General features: G+C 35.3%; 1 protein-coding gene across 1 annotated transcript; it reads right to left on the bottom strand.

Annotated features, from left to right (window-relative positions):
- Nucleotides 1-671: 671 nt before the first annotated feature.
- LOC114421777 (calpain-type cysteine protease DEK1-like) lies at nucleotides 672-20,973 on the bottom strand. The gene is made up of 32 exons (XM_028387844.1): nucleotides 20,698-20,973; nucleotides 20,452-20,603; nucleotides 17,825-18,075; nucleotides 15,379-15,561; nucleotides 14,764-14,899; nucleotides 14,354-14,484; nucleotides 14,118-14,232; nucleotides 13,017-14,025; nucleotides 12,723-12,833; nucleotides 11,245-11,303; nucleotides 10,938-11,100; nucleotides 10,399-10,672; nucleotides 10,141-10,291; nucleotides 9,928-10,039; nucleotides 9,673-9,838; nucleotides 9,499-9,569; nucleotides 9,272-9,363; nucleotides 8,985-9,147; nucleotides 8,593-8,664; nucleotides 7,583-7,960; nucleotides 7,380-7,495; nucleotides 6,997-7,294; nucleotides 5,138-5,457; nucleotides 4,137-4,488; nucleotides 3,578-3,898; nucleotides 3,397-3,501; nucleotides 3,153-3,281; nucleotides 2,638-3,018; nucleotides 2,094-2,231; nucleotides 1,709-1,945; nucleotides 1,205-1,617; nucleotides 672-1,119 (listed from the first exon to the last, which is right to left on the bottom strand). Exons 2-31 carry the CDS (start codon nucleotides 20,565-20,567, stop codon nucleotides 1,312-1,314), a joined length of 6,456 nt encoding a protein of 2,151 aa, XP_028243645.1. The 5' UTR covers nucleotides 20,568-20,603; nucleotides 20,698-20,973; the 3' UTR covers nucleotides 672-1,119; nucleotides 1,205-1,311.
- Nucleotides 20,974-21,253: the final 280 nt, after the last annotated feature.

Genomic DNA, 21,253 nt, shown 5'->3' with positions numbered 1-21,253 from the left:
ATTAATATTTAAGTTAAACAAAAAATTACTAATATTTACATTCAATAAAAAATTACTAATATTTTAATCTAATAATGATAATTTACTGACCTTTTTATCCAAAATTAAAATTACTGATATTTTTGTCAAAAGAAAAAAAGAAATTATTGACATCTTTATAATCAAAATTATTGACATTTAAGTTCAATAATGATAACTTACTGATATTTTTCTTAAACCTATTCAGCATGATCACATTTACAATCAATTTTGTGATTCGCCTTATATATCACATGGACTATTTTATTAACAGTAATAGACAAAAATTTAATCACCAAATAAATATCACACTTTTTACACTTTCAATAACTAAATTTTATATTTTAATCTTTCAATAACAAATTTATCAATAATTTATACATTTAAAAACAAAACTGCCTATTTACTGTTTGATTTAAACAAAAAAAATACTAAATTGACAACATCTTGCGGATATAAAAAAATAGCTAGTATCTAAAGTTACTATTAGAAATTTATAATTTTAAAATTGGAGTATATATATTAACATTTAGAAAGCATAAATAAATCTGAAACCCTTTTTGTCCTTTCAAGTTATATAAACGATTGGAACTCTAGAGATATCTAAGGAGCGCAAGACTTTAACTCTTCAAGTTATATAAGAAAACTACATATATTTTGAAATCAAATTAGATTAGAAAGACATTTGTACAAAATTTTCCCAAATGCCAATAAATGATAGGAACTGATAATTGTTAATGTTTGTACAATATTTTGCAATTGTCAAAACGGCAACTGAATTTACAATCAGTCACTCAATGCTTGTTACTATACCTCCCCACACCGTCCTTACCTCCATTTGAACCAGGTGTTAGTAAATTTCCTACTTATTTTCAGTTATTTCTTTTCCAACTTTGCTTAAATGGTTACAAGTATACCCCTATAGTACCACTTTTTTTTTATGTACACAATAAACAACCCGAGAGCCCTCTTCAATGCTGGCAGAAGTATAGTTCAAAATGACGAATCATCAGATTCAAAGACCAAGAGTGTGCGCGCAGCTATACCTCATCCATCTCTCGAACAGATGCCATCATTTCTCCCAGGAATAGTATCTCAATGCTGTGAAGAGAAAATACAAACCATCAATGTTAGAAGACATATATATGAAAAGAAAACTGTTGGGAGAGGGGGAAGAGAAAATTACCCAATTGTTCTAAGCAGGGCTCCAGCAGTGCAAGTACATGATCCACCGAGAACCCAAGCAGAGAAACTTATCAAGAGGACAAGATACATGTAAGCTATCCCTAGGCACTACAAAGCTTCCAGAGTTACCGATGCCTTGGTGAAAACAGAAAGTACAAATGGTGCTTCTTCACCGGGGTGTATAGTAGTAGGAACTATAGTATATCCCTTTGGCTCAGGTTCCAAAACCATTTCACAGGATATTTCTCGAGAATTAACATAGTCTGTCCCACCAACTGATTCATGTAGGTAGATATTGAAAGCAGCACGTCTGCCACGAGTTTTGAGTATCCTCATTCCAATGTAGAACATCTGTGAATCATGGCTGGATTGATAATTTCTAAAACCAGCTGTTGTTCTTGAAAATCCCACACCCTATAAATATCATGAAATGAAATTTAAAGAAATTCAAGGGAAATGTTCTTTTTTGCAAATGTAGTATTAAATATGCAAATATCAGTAGTACCTGAGTCAAGGTAATGAATACATGAATAGGAAATGATGCATCTTGCCCAGTTGCAGTCAGTCTGAACTGTGGATTTTGATTCCATGTATCATAATCCTGACACCCCCCGGCACTGTAACCACGCCATTGACCATGAACAGAATGACGCATCTCTGATGGGTAGATACGGCAAATATATATTGATCGAAAATGAATCTGAAAATCTTGCCAGGACATCCAGAATATGCCATCTTTGGACTGTTGAAAAAAGTGACAAATGAAATGGTTACTTGACGTCAGCAAATGCTTAACACCGGGTAAGAGCAAATAGTCGGCTCAATCATAAAAAGATGCTAAGAAGTCAAAGCATATGAGTAATCCACAACAGAAAAGCATAAAGAACTACCTGCGGAACATGCTTCAGCTTGTGCTTTATCCTATCTGTCCACTCAGGTGATGAGTCAGACCATGGACCATTCCACTCCACTTCATTGGCCCATGGATTTCGGATCTGAACAAGTTTATGACCATCCACATCTCTTACCTAAAATTGTATGACAGCAGAGATCATTAAAAATCATTAGGATTGTCAGAGTACTCTCTGTAAGGCTTGAGTTGTTGGGTGAAGGCTCATGAGTTGCCATGAATGACTATATATACTAAACACACTCCCTCGTACAAGAACCTTTTGGGCTTACAGCATGAATAATACACAACTCAACTCTACTTCATCCTCAAATTGAACTTAAAAAAAATAGAAGAACAAAGGTAATAAGGATAAACTCCTGACTAACTCAACATAAAAAGGCTTTCTTTCCATGTAAAGGACCAACTCTCTTAACAACTGAACTCTACTTCATCCTCAAGTTATATAGGTGAAGGGTTATAAATGGTTTTACATCTAACCATGACCGTGAGAATATAACAAATATAAGACATTATCCCATTACCTGCAGTATTGAGTATGCATGTCCTTGCACAATGCCACTAGAAGAGATGTGCACATCAGAACCTGAAGGACTTCCTGCACCTAGGAGAAAACCTTCTTGCTTGAAGCGTAACAGTTGAGACCACAATCTACCACTTGCAAGGTCAATTTGGGCTTCACCACTCCTCATGTCAATTTCCTCCCCAGCACCCCCCGTAAGATCCACCAGAGCATCCTGAACAAGCCCACCTTCTAGTGCTTCATAAGAGCCATGCAACTTGGCATATGCCTTCTCCAATATAGAGACCCAGAGTTCATAGGCCTTCTTACTAGTAGCAAATGCAGGTTTGCCCGGTAATTCACAAGGAATCCAATCATCAACAACAACAGGGATCCACTCGCCCTAGATATCATGAACCAAAATATGCAAAGAACTTAGATGCCATTTATTTGGAAAATGTTATCTATCCCGTTACAGCATGAAAAAGAGATAAACAATAAGAAACTAATATAAATCTGATTGTATATGCTTATTACCTGAACACAAAAGCGAACTGTATAAATTCCCTCCTCGTTGTAATCTGGAGTGATGATTACCTCTGATATACGTGAAACCTCTGCTAGAACAGCAACAGCACTCAAGAACCAACAATCACCTAAACGGCCCTGTTCAATATACATAACTATTAACACAAATTGAAAAATCAAAATACTAACAAAACATATATGAGAACAAACATTTATTTCAAAATTCTTGCAAGTGAGGTGTAAAACATGATACCTGACAAACATCTGAAGGGTTTGGAGCTCCTGAAAATAAGCACGGACGACAGTCAAGATGGTTCTGTCTGCCAATCTCACCTGGCCTCAACCACTCAGAAACAACCTGTAAACATGAAACAATATTAAGTTTGTAGGGGGGGTAATACAGTAAACTAAAAGATAATAATAAAGAGAACTACCTGTAACTTTGCAGGGGGGTTTGCAGGATCCACAAACAATGAGTGATCATTGGGAGGAAATTCCTGATCAGTAAAGCGTGTCTCTCCTCTGGCGTAGAGAGCTTCTTTGATGGCTAATTCTACAGATAACATCCGTTGATTAATCTCTTCTTGAGTTTCTATTCTAGGTTTTCTATACTTCCTTGAAAAGGAATCAATATCCACCACCATGCCATCACGTTCTGACCTTCTTTTCCTCCCACTAGAATACTGTCCATCCCAATCTACATCATCTCTGTCGTATAAATCTACATCAGCAGGATCACTGTCCCAACCATCAACCTAGACACAAAATGTGTTAATAAGATTAGGCAAAGTAAACATGATGGCTAGTAAAGCAGACAACAGTATGATGTTTAGTAAAGCATGATAAGAACATGTTCTGCATGTTGTAGCATTTAACAGTATTAGGAGGACAACTTATTCTGTTTCTGTAATTTATATATATTGTTTTTAAAATTTCAATTCTCTTCTTCCATACAAGAAGGGAGAGACAGGGAAGGGAGAAGCGGCAGCATACCCTCGAAGGTGAATCAGCCCACTGCCAATTATCTTCAGGGAAATCAAGTGCACCGAAGTCTGCCGAAGCCATTGAGGTATAGAGAGAAGAAACCTCATCATCAGTTAAGCACCTTCCCCAAAGAAAAGCATCCATAATATGCATCTTAGATTCAACCCCTTCACTATCTGACCGACCAAATGCATCAATATCTGTTGGTGGTCTAACACCAACCCACACTTCTGTCCCCTGCTCCCAAATGCTGCTACCCACACACAATGGTAATCCATTCTGATAGCCATCAAATCCACCATCCAAATAACATGTTGCTTCACCTAAATCAGCATCAATTGACATTGTTACAATATGCCACCTGCAATATATTTATCCACACAGAAACGTAAGAAACTTCAACAATTTATTGTGCATTGGAATAACATGGCCTAGTATAAGAGTATAATAGTGAAAGCCAAGCATACAACTAGTCAAAAACACAACGAGTAAAGTATACTATTATACCTAGACAGAACCATCCAAATAGATGATGACAAACTCAAGCAATTGAGCAAATAATATAAGTATTTTGCTCTATAAAAATCTCCTGTATTTCAAAATAGACTCATGCTTATAAATGGTCCGGTTTCAAATTTACCATGCCAAAATAGCAAAAGTCAGTCCTAACAGTCTTTAAAGGTAAAACTAGTTTATCTTGTGCATCTCAAGAAAGCTGGCAGAGATTCAAATTTGACTTTTGAATTCTTAATTATTGAAAAAACTGTGGAACTTAATCTGGAGAGATGAATTGTAAAACAATTAATAAGAAATACTGAAACCATATAATTATAAAATGCTTTAGGATTAAATTGGAATAACAAAATGTTATTAAACTAAGAAGATTACTGACACACATTTGAAGATAACCTGCAACAAAGAGGTAAAACATATATAACAAGAGAACTGAGTAACTGAACCTCAACTTTAAAAAACAAACACGATACATAAAATAAAGAGAAAGATCAAACCTTCCGTCTGCAATACTTGTTGCACTAATACTCCACTCCTTTGCAACCGTTGTTTGCCTATCACCTTTAGTAATCAATCTAAGCCCAACTTGTCCAGCCTCAATACCTTGTTCAGATCCAGCCACAAGAATTTCCCAGCAAATCTTCTTCTGAAACTCAGTGCCCAAAAGACAAACAGGACCAGATTCAGGTTGAATCATCAATGCAATGGAGAAGCTAACTTTTTGACTTTGACATAGACTGGAATCAATGGGACCACAATGCCTGCCACTGGCTGTTGGCTCATCATCAAGAACACATATGGCACCTGCCACTCCTGTCTGCACAGATATCAAAATTTCACTACAAATTAAGTAATCTCCAGAAGAGTCATCCTAATTATTTAAATTATGATACCACAAGTAGAGGGAGATTAAAAAAAATAGACTTTTGTAATGGATTATTTTATAAATACCAAAAAAAAATGGGTATAATTTTCATATAATGTCAGTGTAAATATTTGTATACTGTCAATCAATCAAAAATCACCTTAAATATGAATTATAATGTACTTATTAAAAAAATCAACAAAATTACCATGGATGACAATCTATGATCTGACGACAATCAGACAGTAAAAAAAAATCTACACTGTCAATGCATTCTAGTTAAATTCTTTAGAATAATTTTCCATCATATTTTTTTCAGTGAGTGATCCATCAGTCAAAGATAAAGGTGTGCATGTGCAGATATTTTAAATAGATGATTATCATAAAGAAAATCCAGTTAGCTGAAATGAGCTGGTAGGAATGGAACGAGTATACAATGAATCAGAAGTTTACTGAATACTTTGGAAAGGAATAGTAATGCAGCGTCAAGGCCCAAGATCACTGAAGGTGTATGAAAAGAGAGGCAAAAGGTGCAGTGTATTAAATTTGTTTTAGGAGAGGTGGGAGAGAGAGAGAGAATATAAGCCAGCAAAGGTGTGTAGAATGTAGGCTTGGTCTGGGAGAGATTAGACACTCTTGAAACTGTCTAGGAGTGTTTTCATTTTTGTACCATTGTACACTATACAGAATATACCAGGATCTGAATTCCCTTGATTCAGACCAGTTACTGCAATACAAATATTTTCATACTTAATTTCTTCCTTTTAGTCTTTCTTGCTTGTTGGTACCTATCAAACAAATTTGGTTTAATTAACAAAATTAATCTATTGAGAAACATATATCTGAAGAACAAATGAAAAATATATTATAAAATTAAGACTCTTATTCTTTTACACACACGCTTCAAACAAAATATATTTGACTTAAAAAGCTATATTTGTAACCTTGTATATTTATCAAATGGATTTGTTTTGTTTAAAAGATATTTTAAACAAAATAACATCAGTTTTAACATTTAATTTTTTAAATAAAAAATATCATTAAATTAAAAAAGGTTGAAAAACATTTTACTACTTAAGGCTACAGAGCACTATTATTTACATTATTTAACAAAAAAAAAGGGCAAATACCATAATTAAAAATAAAATTATTTTCTTTTGTTATACTGTTTCCACCACAATCCTGCTAATTCTTGAAAACCAAAATGGGAATGGAAACCATTCCACTATTAACTACATCATAGATGATACAAAAAGAGGTGATCATTCCATCCAATTATTTTTTTATTCCCATTGAAATCCCTCAAATAAATTTAACGGACTGTTAGAAAAACTGAAAAAAGATCCTACCAATTGTTTCCACTAATCATTCCATCCAATTATTTTTTTATTCCCATTGAAATCCCTCCAATAAATTAAACAGACTAAAAAAACTCAGATCCTACCAATTGCTATCAGAATTCAGAATAAATATCAAAGACAGTTAATGAACCTGAAGTGCACGCCGAGATAACTGTGAAGCACGAATCCTACGTGCAATGCTTGAAACCCTCTCTCGAGCAAAGGAATCATCTAGAACAGAATCACCTCCAACTGCACGTACAGCTGCTGCCATGGCAGCAGCCTCTCTGCTGCTAGCATTAGGAATGGAGGAGAGCAGAGAAGCTTCTATCTCCTTCCATTTACGTTCCTCTTTTTCAAGTAGGGCCTTCCTCCTTTCTTTCCCTCTGCCCTCCTCTTCACGCCTCTGCATGAAGACTTCCTCTTCCATCTCCTTTTCTCTTATGTAACTAGAAAATTCACAACAAAATATTTAGATAGAAAAAACATGGTAAAGATACTATACATATTAATATCAGATATTCAGGATAGTACCTCTCCTGAATGATTTCAAATTGCCTGCGATCTTCTGGCATCCACTTCTTTATTTTCTTAGCACTTAAATCAGAAAATCCAATGCTATCAAGAAAGAGTCTCAAACGAACCTCATCCTACCAGAGAAATGGATTATCATTGTCACAAGAATAAAAATAAAAACTAGATATCATCCACTATATGCAAAACTAGATATCCATTACCTGTGCTCGTTCTGCCTTTGATGTCAAACCAAGCAACAAAAGCAAATAACCACCAAACTTGTCCCACATGTACACCCACTCAGTATCAATGGCCTCTTCTAGTGCCAGAATTCGAGCATGAGCACACATTACTCTTCTATGATCTACATCGCTGGTTGGCTCATGGCGAAATGTCCTATGATATCTTAATCTACTAAAGAATGAACCTGCAACTAATTCTTCATTTCTCAAGCGGTCTCTTAATTTCATCACATCAGCTCTCGGAAGCACAAAATTTCCTGCCCTATCACGCATAATGGTAGGGTCTCCAATCAAAAGTGCAGCAGAACTAGCTGACCTCTGTGGTGCTGAGTAGGTTCCAGATAATGCATTTCTGGTCTGCAGTGCAAGTAAATATCATTAATTTACAGTTGAATTGCATTGACAAATGAAGGAGTTCTTTTCTGACAATAACATTCAATAATCAACAAACAGATAAAGGAGAACATATTTGTTAGAAAATATTTATGTGTGAGTATCAAGATTAAAGATAATTATTGAAGCAATTAACACATTTCCATTGGTTTAAGGTTACTTCAGCAAAGATTTTGATCAAAAATGGACTTTGTTAAAACAGGAAAAGCATGAACTACTAAGCTCAATGAAAATGCAGAAGATAAAACCAAATTAATTCAAAAGCATAAAAGATTTCCAAAACTCAGGATGATTGAGTATGAAGTACTTTAAAATAAATACAGCCACATTTACAGAGTAATTTATAATCAGTGGAAAAATTTCTCACTACATTTACAGAAGTATTAATTGCAGAGCAGTAAACCAAATTTTAGCAAGAACTTTGTTTCCACAAAGGAAGAAAATCTTTGGCAACATAGGCATACATAGCAGCTGTAGAGAAGGTTAGATTGACTACTGGCTACTACTCCAAAGTCCAAACAATGCTAGGAGGACAAGAATAAAATAAAGATATTGGCCCAATAGGGTCCTGCAATCTCGTTGGCAAATCTACTCACCTTTGTTGCTGATCTAGCAATTGCTTGAATAACAGTTTCCTTACCCAGGAAATGCACAGCATCTTCCATCATCTGTACATTTTACAAAGGTTAGAACTTTTTTTTTGCACAGCAAAAATATAAATTGTATTAATAATAAGATTCAGTACTAGGTGTACTGAAATACATAACAAGAAATTACAAAGGCATTGATGAGACAAACCCAACTAGAAAAGACAAATACAGATAAGCTAACAAAGGTTAGAACTTAGAACTTCAATTAGAAGGAAGAAAGAAGTTAGCACATTATAATAAGCCAGTTTCATCAGACATTTCGGTGCATATAATAAATCAAATCATTTAAATTTTGAAGTAGCTTAAAAGTCAGTGTCGGTCACAATGACTTCACAGACCTTAAGAGTTAGGCAAGGACGAGATACAGCAAACCCAAATGAAACAACTAGGGTAATTGCTGATACAGCTGCACCAGCAAAGGGTGGATAGATCTTTAAACTTGCAACAACCCCCCAGCCTTCGGTTGCCAGGGCAATCCCATATAGCATGAGAAAGGCCACACTGTAAATAGCAAATACAAGCAGTGGATACATAAAGTAATAAATCAGATAACAAGTAAATTCAAAGAAAAAATTAACCAACATATTTAAAAACAATAATAATAAAATTAGTGTTTGGGGTAAACCTGACATTCTTTCCACAATCTGCATGAGCATCATACACATACACTGGCAAAACTCGAGGAGAATATACAACAATGGGATTTGAAAGCAGAACCTGAGGAATAGAAAAAAAAAATCACCAAGGAATAAAACCTCTGAGCAAAACAAAGATGAACTCATGAAGCATAAAAGCATTTGGGATACAATAAAAAGCTGATATTACAAGATTGAAAATTAGAGAGTAACTCACTGTCAATGCCCGTCCGGCAAGAAGAAAAAGAAATGAAAAATAACCAACCGATGCTCCAACAAATGGTTTACCTGAAAAAAAGAGCAAAAAAGATAATGTTAGCACTTTAGCAGATCAGCCACTTTCTACTTAAGATATGCATATCAATGCCAATATAATGGACTTGAATAGAACCTTCAAACCATCCAACAAGAAATGCTGCCAAAGCCAACAGAAAAGCAAGGAAGCAAACAAAGACCATCTGTGTCCGGCTCAAATAAAAATTGTTTGATGCCCAGTGGTGAATGGCACCAATTGCTAATACCATAAGGAGAAGAACCAAAAGAAATGCTACTCCTATCTGCAGTAATATAAAGGAAGAGGTTCAGCCAAAGAATTTTGACCTTGGGGAAGAGGGAGTTAAAGAGACAATGAATTCAACACACTTACAGTCCAAGGCTTGACAACAACTATCAAAGCTGAAATAGCACCAAGCAGAAGCAAAAGACCAATTATAACAAAAATATATACACCACGAGAAAGTTTCCAATCATCATCCTTCCTGCAAATAGACATTTTAAAAAGATCAGACATCTATCACACAGCAATAGCTGTCAATTTACCATAAAGATAAATTGACAAATACAAGAAAGTGTTACCTACCACTTAAGCAATCCACAGCAAAGCGACAGCACTGCTGGAATGCAGACTAAAGGAAGTAAAGCAGCTAAGAAATCACCGTTTGTTGGAACTTGGTCGTCCCTAGTTTTGATAACTTCTAAATAGGACACCCCGCAAAATGCCACAAGAATAACTGCAGAAATAGTTACAGAAATAAGCTAAGTAGATATCAGCAACAACAAAAGCAATCTTATACTTTTGTATGGGGGGAGGATTTGTAAATACAAAATGAGAAAATACCTGCAAAAAGTCCAATAAAGATAGCAGAGGAAAGGGAGAACCGATATGTTGCAAACCATGAAATTATTGGAAGCACGCTCGTAACAACTAAACCAATTGCAGATGCCATTGCCCAGCCAAGAAAAACAGATGATGTGTAAGGGGAACCCAAAATTTTTGGATCACCATTCCATCCCTTGTATCGTAAATCGTCTAAAGGCTTCGCAGAAACTATTGCACCCAAAGCCAGTACAGATCCAACAAATACTGACATACTGATAAGAAGAACAATACCCTGTAAAAGGGAACAAGAAAAGCTTATGCATCAACAAGAAATTTAACTTGACAGAAAGAGTAACAAATGCATAACACACCTCCATCTATGAATTAAAATAATTATGTACATATGTCATATCCTAGAATGAAAAACAAAGTGATTTTATCAGGAGGAAAAGCTAAGACTAAGAGAAACCACATATCAGGAGATAAAGCTAGGAGACACCAGAAAACATCAAATTATAGACACCCTAATAGTAAGTAGGAAAGGCATAAGAACTAACCTCCTTTGTTTGAGGAATTCGATCATTTCCAGCACTCCCAGTACAATTCACACGAGGAACCCAAAATTGGTAACCATTACAAATCCATATGGGAATGGCAACAGAAAGGCATGCCACCAATAGTGGCACAGTCAAGGATATACCAAGGAGAACAGATGATTTGCTGCATAAATTATATGATGAATAATTAATAAAATGCAAACAAAGGTTAAAGCAGTTATGCTGATAGAAAAAAGGCATTCACATTCAATAGAAATGAGGTCAAAATTTAAAAGTATGAACAACTTTCAGGAATAGTAGGGCTTACCTTAAAAAGGAGAGCAACAATCCAACACAAGTGCTGAGTAGCCAAGCAATAAATCCATACTGAAGACAGTGAATTAGAGAGAGAGAGAGAGAGAGAATATGCAATTAGTTATTCGTTTAAACCTCAAACAAATACTTTATCAGACATCATGTTATTGAATGCATGCACTAAAACAAGAGTCTCTTAACAGAAAAAGCAACAGACATAAATAGTCAGGCTAAACATAACAATTGAATAAATTAAAGAGAAAACATGAGAGCTAAATGAAATCCCTAATTCTAGTTAACATTACAATAGTGAGGTTAGAAAAAGAAAAAAAAAACCTCCAAAGGCAATCAGTACCCATAGGCTGTAGCTACTCCTATAAGGAAGGATGTCAAAAATCACAATTTTACTTGTAGGGTTGTTCGATTCTACAATTTCCATGAAGGTATACAATCCTGATTTAACAGAGGATAGCAAGTTGCTGGGATCAATGAAGGGAATGAACTTCAAGGAACCATTAATTTTCATGAGCTACATGACTGCACACCTCTAACAAGCCAAGAAAACACACATTGTAACTTAGTCCAAGTGGAAACCAAGATGCAAGGGTGTCAAAATCGAGATCCTACTTAGGACTGGGGCGAAAGATGGTAAATTGGGATGATCATAAATTGTGTGACATCAGATGTAAGATCCCACCAGCAAATCTCAAGTAAGAATTTAGATATTTGTTTAATAGTTATATTATTTAATAATTCAATGTCTATTTTATATTTTATAGCAATTATGGAAAGGAAAAAGGAACACCGAGAAAAATAATGAGAAGTCAAAGAATCAAGAGACCTTGTATAGATCCAGCATAAGCTCAAATTATGGGTTTAAGAAACAAAAACAAACAAATAAATAAAGCTTCGTCTCTCGCCACACCAAAGTGATTTGAGAGTAGAGTTATAGTGGTTCGGGGCCACATCTGAAAGAGAGGGGTTTAATTCTGAGAGAAGAGGGGGGTCAAGTGATTCAAAGAGGCTGAGACAATGGGGATTTAGGGATTTCAGGTTTTCAAATTGCAGGTTTGGATCACAGGCTGCCAGCTCAGCCCATCACAGAAAGACAAACTCAGTTCAACAAACTAGGACAATCCCACATTTCCAAAGAGTTTCCCAATAATCCCACCCCAAGAGCATATATGGGCAAGAGAATGGTATCATGATAGCACCAGTAAAGTTAGCCCTCTCACCTAAAGCTAATACATGTGCACTATAAGAATGTATAAACCTTAAAAGACTAAAACAGATGCATCAAAACCAAAAACTTTATAAAGAACAGAAGCACTTCCTATATTATAAATTTACAACAATTAGTCAAGTACACATAGCAAACAGCCAAACATTATCAGTCAGCTCAGCAAGATAAAAAGTTAAAAATCAAGTTCATCCATTTCAGTAGATGACAATGATTTGCATTTTTAATCCAAAAAACAGCCAATTCCGTACCTTCCTTGGTTTTGATGTCATTGACATTTCTTCTGCTGTAAGTGATCGAAGGAAAGCCATAATTGAACATATCACAGGAGATAACAGGAGCACCGCCAAACCAAACTCAAACTACAAGCAATAAAGGTTCAGGAAATATCAAAATGAGCATTGCAAGGTTTAAACAGTTACAACCCCAAGATCAAACAAATAAAATACATATAACAAGCTTCTAGAAATAGATGTGTGTGTGTGGGTGTCATTCAGTCCCCCAAAACAAACCACAAACATACTAGGAAGGGACTCAGCACTCACCTGCTGGTGTGTTGCATTAATAATTTTGATCGTTTTTGGACGGAATATGGCAACAATGATGGTTTCAAGTATGAAAATAAAACTAAACAGAACCCATGCTCGCTCTGGAGTACCCGTAATGTGATGCAATACAAGTCTGCACAACTGAAGCCACTTTTCAAGCCCATGTAGCCTCAATTCTTCAGATAATGAAATTTGATTAGGCATGGCATTGTCAACACTGGTGTTATCAGTATTTTCATTATGATCTCTATCTGCATCCATGCTACTCCTTTGCAACAATGCCAGTATAGTTGGATCTAATTCTAAACTTTTCTCTTTTAACATCATAGCAAAATTTGGATCCAATCCTTTGTCCTGTAATAAACTACTCAATTCTCGATCACCTTGTCTTGTCCTACTTTTCAGCATAGTTGCAATCCTAGGGTCATTCAAACTTTCCTGGAACGCAAGAGCCAAATTCAAATCCAGTGTTTGTTGATTTGCAGAGTTTGATGCACTAGAGTCATTCCCTTGACTATCAAGACCACTACTAGAACAAACCACCAAAGAATTATTGTGATCCAAATTTCTATCATCAGATGATGTTCCAACTTCTGGCTCATGAACAACTGAGCGACAGGAGCTGCTATGTAATGCTAAACTTGACCTTCCACTATCTATGCTTTTATCACTATTGATTCCATCCGGCAAACTAGTAGTTTGAGACAGGACATTATTCCAATTGCTCCCATCACCTGCAGCCATAGCCCTGCCAGCTTCAATGACATTACCAAGATTACCGGCTTCAACACTACTACTTCGTTTCATACTTGAGCCACAACCTTCAGAAAAGCTAGATGAACTGTTGTGCTCCTTTCTACGGAATCCTTCTCTCAGACGAACTACAGTGCTTTGTAAGGCATCTCTCCTCGCAGCCAATGGGTTTGTGGCTGACCAATGGCGAGAAACAGCCGCTCCTAGCAGTACAGATGCCATAACAGCATAGCTGATACAGTGCCCTAAATACCTGTGAGAGGCGAAAGTAGAGAAAAGTCAACAAACCAATAATAGATGCAATTGTGCTGAGAAAAAGGTCATTTTTCAATTTAAGAAACTAACCAGTAGTGCACTCCAAAACAGATAAGAAAAACACGAGATGTTCCAGCAATAAACAGTGCTGCAACACGACTATCAAGAAGTTGAAAACCATACAGGCAAGCTCCCAAATTCCAGTCTACAGAACAAGAAGTGCACAGAAAAAAAGCAAATCAAATAAACAGAGATGAAAAGTGCAAAAGAATTTTCTGTTAATATTAAAAAATAATATAATAAATACCAAGAGCTAATTAAATTACCAAGAATAATAACAGCAACTGATGTAATTGCTCCAAGCCAATTCTCCTCCTTTGCTGTTAGACCATACAAGATGGAGTATACTAACAGAACACATAGTGAGCCAAGATAGAGCAGTACAAGATGGGAAGCCCTACAAAGACAAACAAAAATAATAAGAACTTGGAAGAAAGCTTAATGAAATAGTAGTACTATATGTCTACATCCAGATAAATATTTGAGAAGCAATATAAAGATTTATTATCCAGCCAAAGTAATTAGACCCATTAATAAAATACATGAAAAAGGGGGTATAAAAATAATAGCAAAATAAATGTCTGTCTAACAGACAGTACTGAATGCTATAAAAACACCTTACAGTTATTTGTCTCCACTACGATACCCAACAATGAGAACAAGAACTAGAACATACCTTCTAGATTGTCGAGGATACAACTCATTAGGGTCTGGGGGTTCTGGTAAACATGCTACTGGACCTACTTCAATACAATCAGAATAAGCAAATTTGTATGCCCTTCGCACGTATTCATCCACATCCAAGCCATTCCCTACGATGAATAATGGCAATAAGATTATGCAAATAACAAAAAACAAAAATAAAAAACAAATAGAATCAAGCCAAAAGCAGTATACGTACAAACGAACACTGTCTACATCAAAAACAAATGTCATCTATTACTATTATAATACTACTATCTACTGGAGTTATAACACAATGAAGCGTACCAAACTAAAGATGAGTGTTGTGCATGTAGGGATTAAAAATACTATTTTTTTGTCACTACATGACAGCCATTTTTAAATTTGATCCTTATATTTTAGGGTAACTCAACTTCAATATCACAATATTATGGCAACAAACAGTACAGACAACATTGAAAAGGGTTAGAAGCTAACTGAAAAGTTTCTTCACATAAGGACTACACTGAACATGATTATCGTGTACAACAACCAAAAACATATCTTAACCTTTAATAATAATCAGGAATAGCAATTTGTAAATGAACTAAGTGATTCAAAAGCATACCATTAAACACCATTCTGCAAATAAATAGCATGTTGATTGCTAAAGCAATTGCAGAGACTCCAAAAAAGAAACCAGAAGGAGAATAGCGGTCAGATGCTCGTGATCCAGTTGTAACATATACTGCACAGAGTTCATATGCACAAAGAAGAGCAACAGCCAAAAGAAGCAGGATTGCAACAGCCCCTGTCAAAGAAAAATGCAGATATTGGTTATTACAACTATAACATCAACCAACATCAAAACCAAACTAAGTAAATCATATAAAATTCCCAAACATACTATATCTTTATAAAACCAGGTAAATATACTTTTCATGTCTAATCTGTACAACACTGCTTCCTGGCTATATATCATTCACCTATTAATACTAAACTTAGACACAAAAAGCAACATAGAGAACAAAAACAAAAAAGTTGTACAGCTGACAAGAACAAAGTTTTCCGTCAATAGCTTTGACTGAAGACCTAATCAAAGAACATTTCCTGTTGCTTGTTCTACTAACAAAATACCTATTTATAAGCAACTTATTTCACTGCTGTTGGAAAACAAAAAATAGGAACAAAAGCCCCACATAGGTTGGACAAGAAGAAATGTAATAGGATATCAGCTTAGACGGCAAAAACTCTAAATGCCCTAGGCATTCTAGACAGAGTAATAACACTCAAGCAGAATCCCATGAGACTAGCTCACAGTTGAGGGACATATGTCAACTTATTTGAGCTTTCAGCAGTATGGCCTTCACTATTTGATTTTATTCAATTGCTAGCTCCAGATGATTCTCCAAAGCAGGAGCATTTCTTCCGCAAAACCACAGTAAGAAAAGGATAATCAGCAGAAATCATGATTCGCATGGCTTCTATCAACTTTTAACCTCACATGATGCTTGTTTTCTCCCAATCTCATTCACAAAATTGGCATCTTTAGTGGGTCATGTTAACTATGGAAATAAACCTATAGTAAATTTCAGAGTCATATCTAGAGCATACTACATATGGGGTCTATACCATATTGTTTCAACCTAGAGATTTAAAATTGTTAGATTTTTATCAATGATTATTCTCATTGAACCTAGTTATTCTTAACAAAGAAGGAACAAAAATTCCATTTTTTAAAAATTTAGCTCTGCTTCAAAGTCAATTTGGTATTTCTATTTGTACTAAGAAGCAAAAATGACAGGACATTTAGATCTAATTCTAAACTTTTCTCTTTTAACAACGTAGCAAAATTTGGATCCAATATGTACACACAACCGTCAACAATTTGTACACATATACAGAGCCTTTCAACAAGGACAATTTAAGGAACTATATACAGAGCAATTGCCAGGCTTTGTTGCAAAGGGGGAATCCTTACAACCAGATGTTGATTACAAAGATCCCTTTATGGCCTCAAACAGCCTCCTTAAGCTTGATAGTGTTGTTATGCAAGTCTTTTCTGGCTTATAAAGAAGCAGATTGCTCAATTTTATGTTGAAGTCACTGTACTTCTCAGTTACGATACATTTGGTTGTATATGCTAATCAAATTGTTATTACAGATGACGCTCATCATGGCATTCATTTTATTAGAAAAATATAATTATAATTCATCAATTTTGGACCAAAACTAGGGAAAACTCTGGTACTTCTAAAGAATTGATGTTGCTCAATCTTAGGTCAACATTATTATTCATCAACCAGTATGCCTTAGACATATAAAGGAAACAGGCATGTTGAAAGCTAGACCTAGACCTATTGATAATCCAACTGTTTACCTTCTGATTTGCTATGAGTGTCGTTAGTAAGTTTTACAATATTAGGGCCATTTGTGTGTTAGAAGTAAAACACACCATATCATTCTAATCTTATATATATTATTCAATCAAACTTGTTCTATTTTACTTCTTTTCACTAACCAAGACAATGTCATCTCCTATAAACATGATCAAATTATTATTTTTAGTCAATTTCTCAACTGTGGAACTTCTTTGTTTGGCATCCAATACTTTAACCCTGCTGTAGTTCCCAATTGTTCTCAATTTTTTTGGCAACTTTATGACCACTTGCCAACATATCCAGCAACCTTTTTGACCAAATTTTTTTTGGAACCAGGTTTGCACTGAATCCAGTAAAGCCTGTGCAATTTATTCCACTTTTCTAATGAGAATATCACACTAATTTTAACAATGGAAAAATCATACATGACAGCAGTTACAGTTATTCCCTCTTCTGTTCACTTTTTCATGAAACAGAGGACATAATCATCACATCCAAAGGCTGTCAATTGCTCAAATGATGGAAGATCATCCACAGAAAACAATCCACAACAGTATTACCAGAAACAGTCTCTACCTAAGTTACAGCATTTAGAAATTCAGGTTTCAAATTGAATAGAATATATAAGCTTAATAACTGTGAACAACACAAAATTTGTTTTGTTAAACAAAAAATAGGCCGGAAAATACATACTTGAGCTTTGCCACTGAGTTCTCCACCAGAGCATAATTGAATAAAATGCCAATAGAAGGGCAGTGCCAGCCATTATTACAGCCAAACCAATCAGGTCTCGACCCAATATTACAATCAACCAAGAGCCCCAAATGATAAGTACCAGAATTGGAGAAATAACAACTACCCATGCAGAAAGATTCAGGAAACCACAGAGCAAATGAAGTTGAGGACCTTGCAAGATATTTGGCCATTTCCGAGCAAAGATCCAACTGAAATAGAAACAAATAAATAAAAATAGATGCAAAGAAGCCCAAAACAATGTTCTGAAATTCATAGTACTTTAAATGCATGACAAAAGCAGCATAAAAACAACTTGTATTTCTTCTCAAAACATGAGATAACTTAGAAAGTCATCAATGTAGCCAAACTTGAACTTATTTGTTCTTGAAAAGCAATCAAGATGCCCAGACCAACATTATGTGTTACATTCTACAAGCCAGTTGCTATCACTGTGGATTCATCAAATATTTTAAAATTAATCACAACAGACCACATCAAAACAAGAAGTCAAATTACTCAATTTTCTGAACATGTATAGATATTAGAGACTCCTGTCAAACAAAGTAGGTCAAATCCTAGATGTCAATTTTTATTTTTATTTTTGCTCTGTTTACCTATACTAGTATTGTCCAGCAAAACAATAATTTTTTTTTTTCTTGCTATCCAATAATCATAGTAAAATACCATTAAAGAGTTAAGAAATTTCTTTTTAATAATAAAACAAATAATATACACACAAAAGAAATCGAGTGCAATCGGCTAGAATATAATTCGAACTCAACTTTTATGAGACATCCTTTTCTTCTTAGCTTCACAGGTTTCTTCTTTAAGGGTGTCTCTATATTAGAGTAGTGTTACTCTCTCACTCTCTGTAATATGATTGTACCCATTCCTACAGGATATCCTGATAACCGAAGACAGCTCAGCAGTAACTATAGTTATTTACAACCATATCAATTCTGTTTCTATATATAGCAGGAGCCTCATAATTGTAAGATTGACTTCATTTTACAGAATTATAAATTTACATTTCAGTATTCATTTTCTCTTCCTCACAACTTTATCATGGCTTTGAGAGCTTTGCTCGAACCCAAGATGACCTCTGAACAACCAATTCATGCTCACCACTGAGATTGCATCCTCCGTCAACACCTCTCTCCTCCATGGAACCTTCTCTGGCATCATCCGCAGTTATATTTTCTCACTCTGTTTCCTAGAAAATGATTCGGAAAATTATCTACTTTGGTGCCAGCAAGTTGAACCAATAATCAAAGGCCGTCGTCTTCACCACTTTCCCACCAATACAGTAATTCCATCAAAATTCCGCTCACTTGAAAATTGTGGGGCAAATCACATCTGTGAAACCTATATTGCATCAGAGTAACAAGACTTGCTTCTCTCTTGGTTACAATCATCAATTTCTGACAGTATGCTTGCTTGAGTAATCAGATGCAAGATCTCTAAGCAATTATGGGATAAAATCCACTCCTTTCAATTTCACAAGAATGTGAAGGGCTGAAGGCCAGACAACTTCAGACAAGAACTTCAAAGCACAATGCCTTAAGATTGAACTATTTTTTAGTATCACCTTTGAATACAATCCCTAATTGAAGATCTAACTGTGATTGGAGATACAGTTTCACCAAAGGAGCAACTTAATGAAATAATCAGAGGCCTACTGAAGATTACGAATCTATTATTTCCTTGATTAGCAACTCAATTAATACAAATCACATACTACTCTGGTCTTAAATATAAGAAGGAAAAAAACACCTTTTTCTTGGTCTCAAATATAAGAAAATTTCAACTAACTTTACCTCATTTAATGCTACTATCTCTAAACTGCCCTTCAATTAATTGAGGTTTTAGTTCCGATGACTCATTTTTATTCCGTATATTAAGTTGGGAAAAAAATTAATTTTTAATTGAGATTGAGGCAATTAAATGTAGTTAACTAACTTTCTTAGTTAGCGTAAATCGTTTCTTTCTTATATTTGAGACTGGAGGGAGTATATGGACCATACAGAGTTTAAAGGTTATTTTGTATGATGTCCATAAGCACATCACATTGAATGATTAAAGGTTAGACTTCTCATCTTACATTTAGCACCCATCCCATGTGCGATACGTTTACTAAAAACTCTAGCCGCTAAGGCATTACCAACATGCATCTTCACGTGAATTCCGACAAAATTACTTAAAAAAATGAGTGCAAGGTAAAAGAAAGCAAAGCACTCAGGACTACGAAGCATCAACCTCGTGTACAGAATTCCCAAATTACCGGCTCACACGGTTCAAAACCGCCATACTTAGCAGACCATCAAAAAAAACGAAAAAGCATGGCAACTGAAAATCAGTTATGAAATTCAGCGACAGTACACGGCAGCCAATGCCAGTAAATATCAAATTATCAATTATCTTAAAACAACTACTAATTTTAGCAACAAAAACCATACGCCACAAAAAAAAAAAAAAATTCAACAGCATTAACATTGCAGCATGGCAACTGAATCTTAAAACTACAAACAAACCCAAAGCACCAAGTCAAAACAGGTAAACAGAAGCACAGAATCACGACGAGATACCTATAAATTCGCCAGGGCCTCCAATTCACAGCCCAAAGAATGAAGAACGATGCCAAGCCCAACACCAAGAAGAGGATCCCGCAAATCACGCAAGCGAGGAGAAGCGCACGGTCCATGCCTCTTCCTCCTCCACTCAAACAACGCGCATGCACCTGATTACAGCCACAGAAAGAAAGAAAAAAAAACAGCGTTAATTGCGACGGTGCATGTGAATGCCGAAACGGAACGAACGGGTTTTGAGCTTACCTCGCTGTTGTGAGCTGAAATGGCAGCAACATAGTGGCGAATTCAGCTTAAATGAGGCATGGATGAAGCAGCTAGGGTTTCAAAGTGAGGGTTCAAGGAAGCTAGGGTTAGTAATAGTAACAACAAAAATTGAAATAGAAAGAAGAAGAAGGGTTTGTGAATTTGTTTGGGTCTCTGTTTCTTACACACACACTTGGGATTGTATAAAAGGATTTATGAAGAATGAAGATTAAAACCCTACTCTGCCCCCTTCTTCTGTTTGCTCAGCCTCTGTCAACTATATAAGTAAACATAGAATAAACTAAATTAGTAGAAAAATGAAAATTCTTCATTTTTCTCTCTCCTCTACGTATGAGAGAGAAAGTAAAGACAAATAATGTGCAGAAAGAAAAGGAAAATAATTGCTTTAACGTTTTTTTATTATTACCGGTTTAAGACTTTTTATTTATTTTAACAGTTTTATTTGGACCAGCAGCGACTCACTTTTTCAACTCTCTTTCGGCATTTGTATATTTTTTCAAATAGATCAAATTCATTAAATAAAAAATAAGAGTCG

This window comes from Glycine soja, chromosome 8, assembly GCF_004193775.1.
Source record: "Glycine soja cultivar W05 chromosome 8, ASM419377v2, whole genome shotgun sequence".
In the NCBI taxonomy this organism is placed as follows: domain Eukaryota; kingdom Viridiplantae; phylum Streptophyta; class Magnoliopsida; order Fabales; family Fabaceae; genus Glycine; species Glycine soja.
This window is presented reverse-complemented; position numbering and strand designations above follow the sequence as displayed.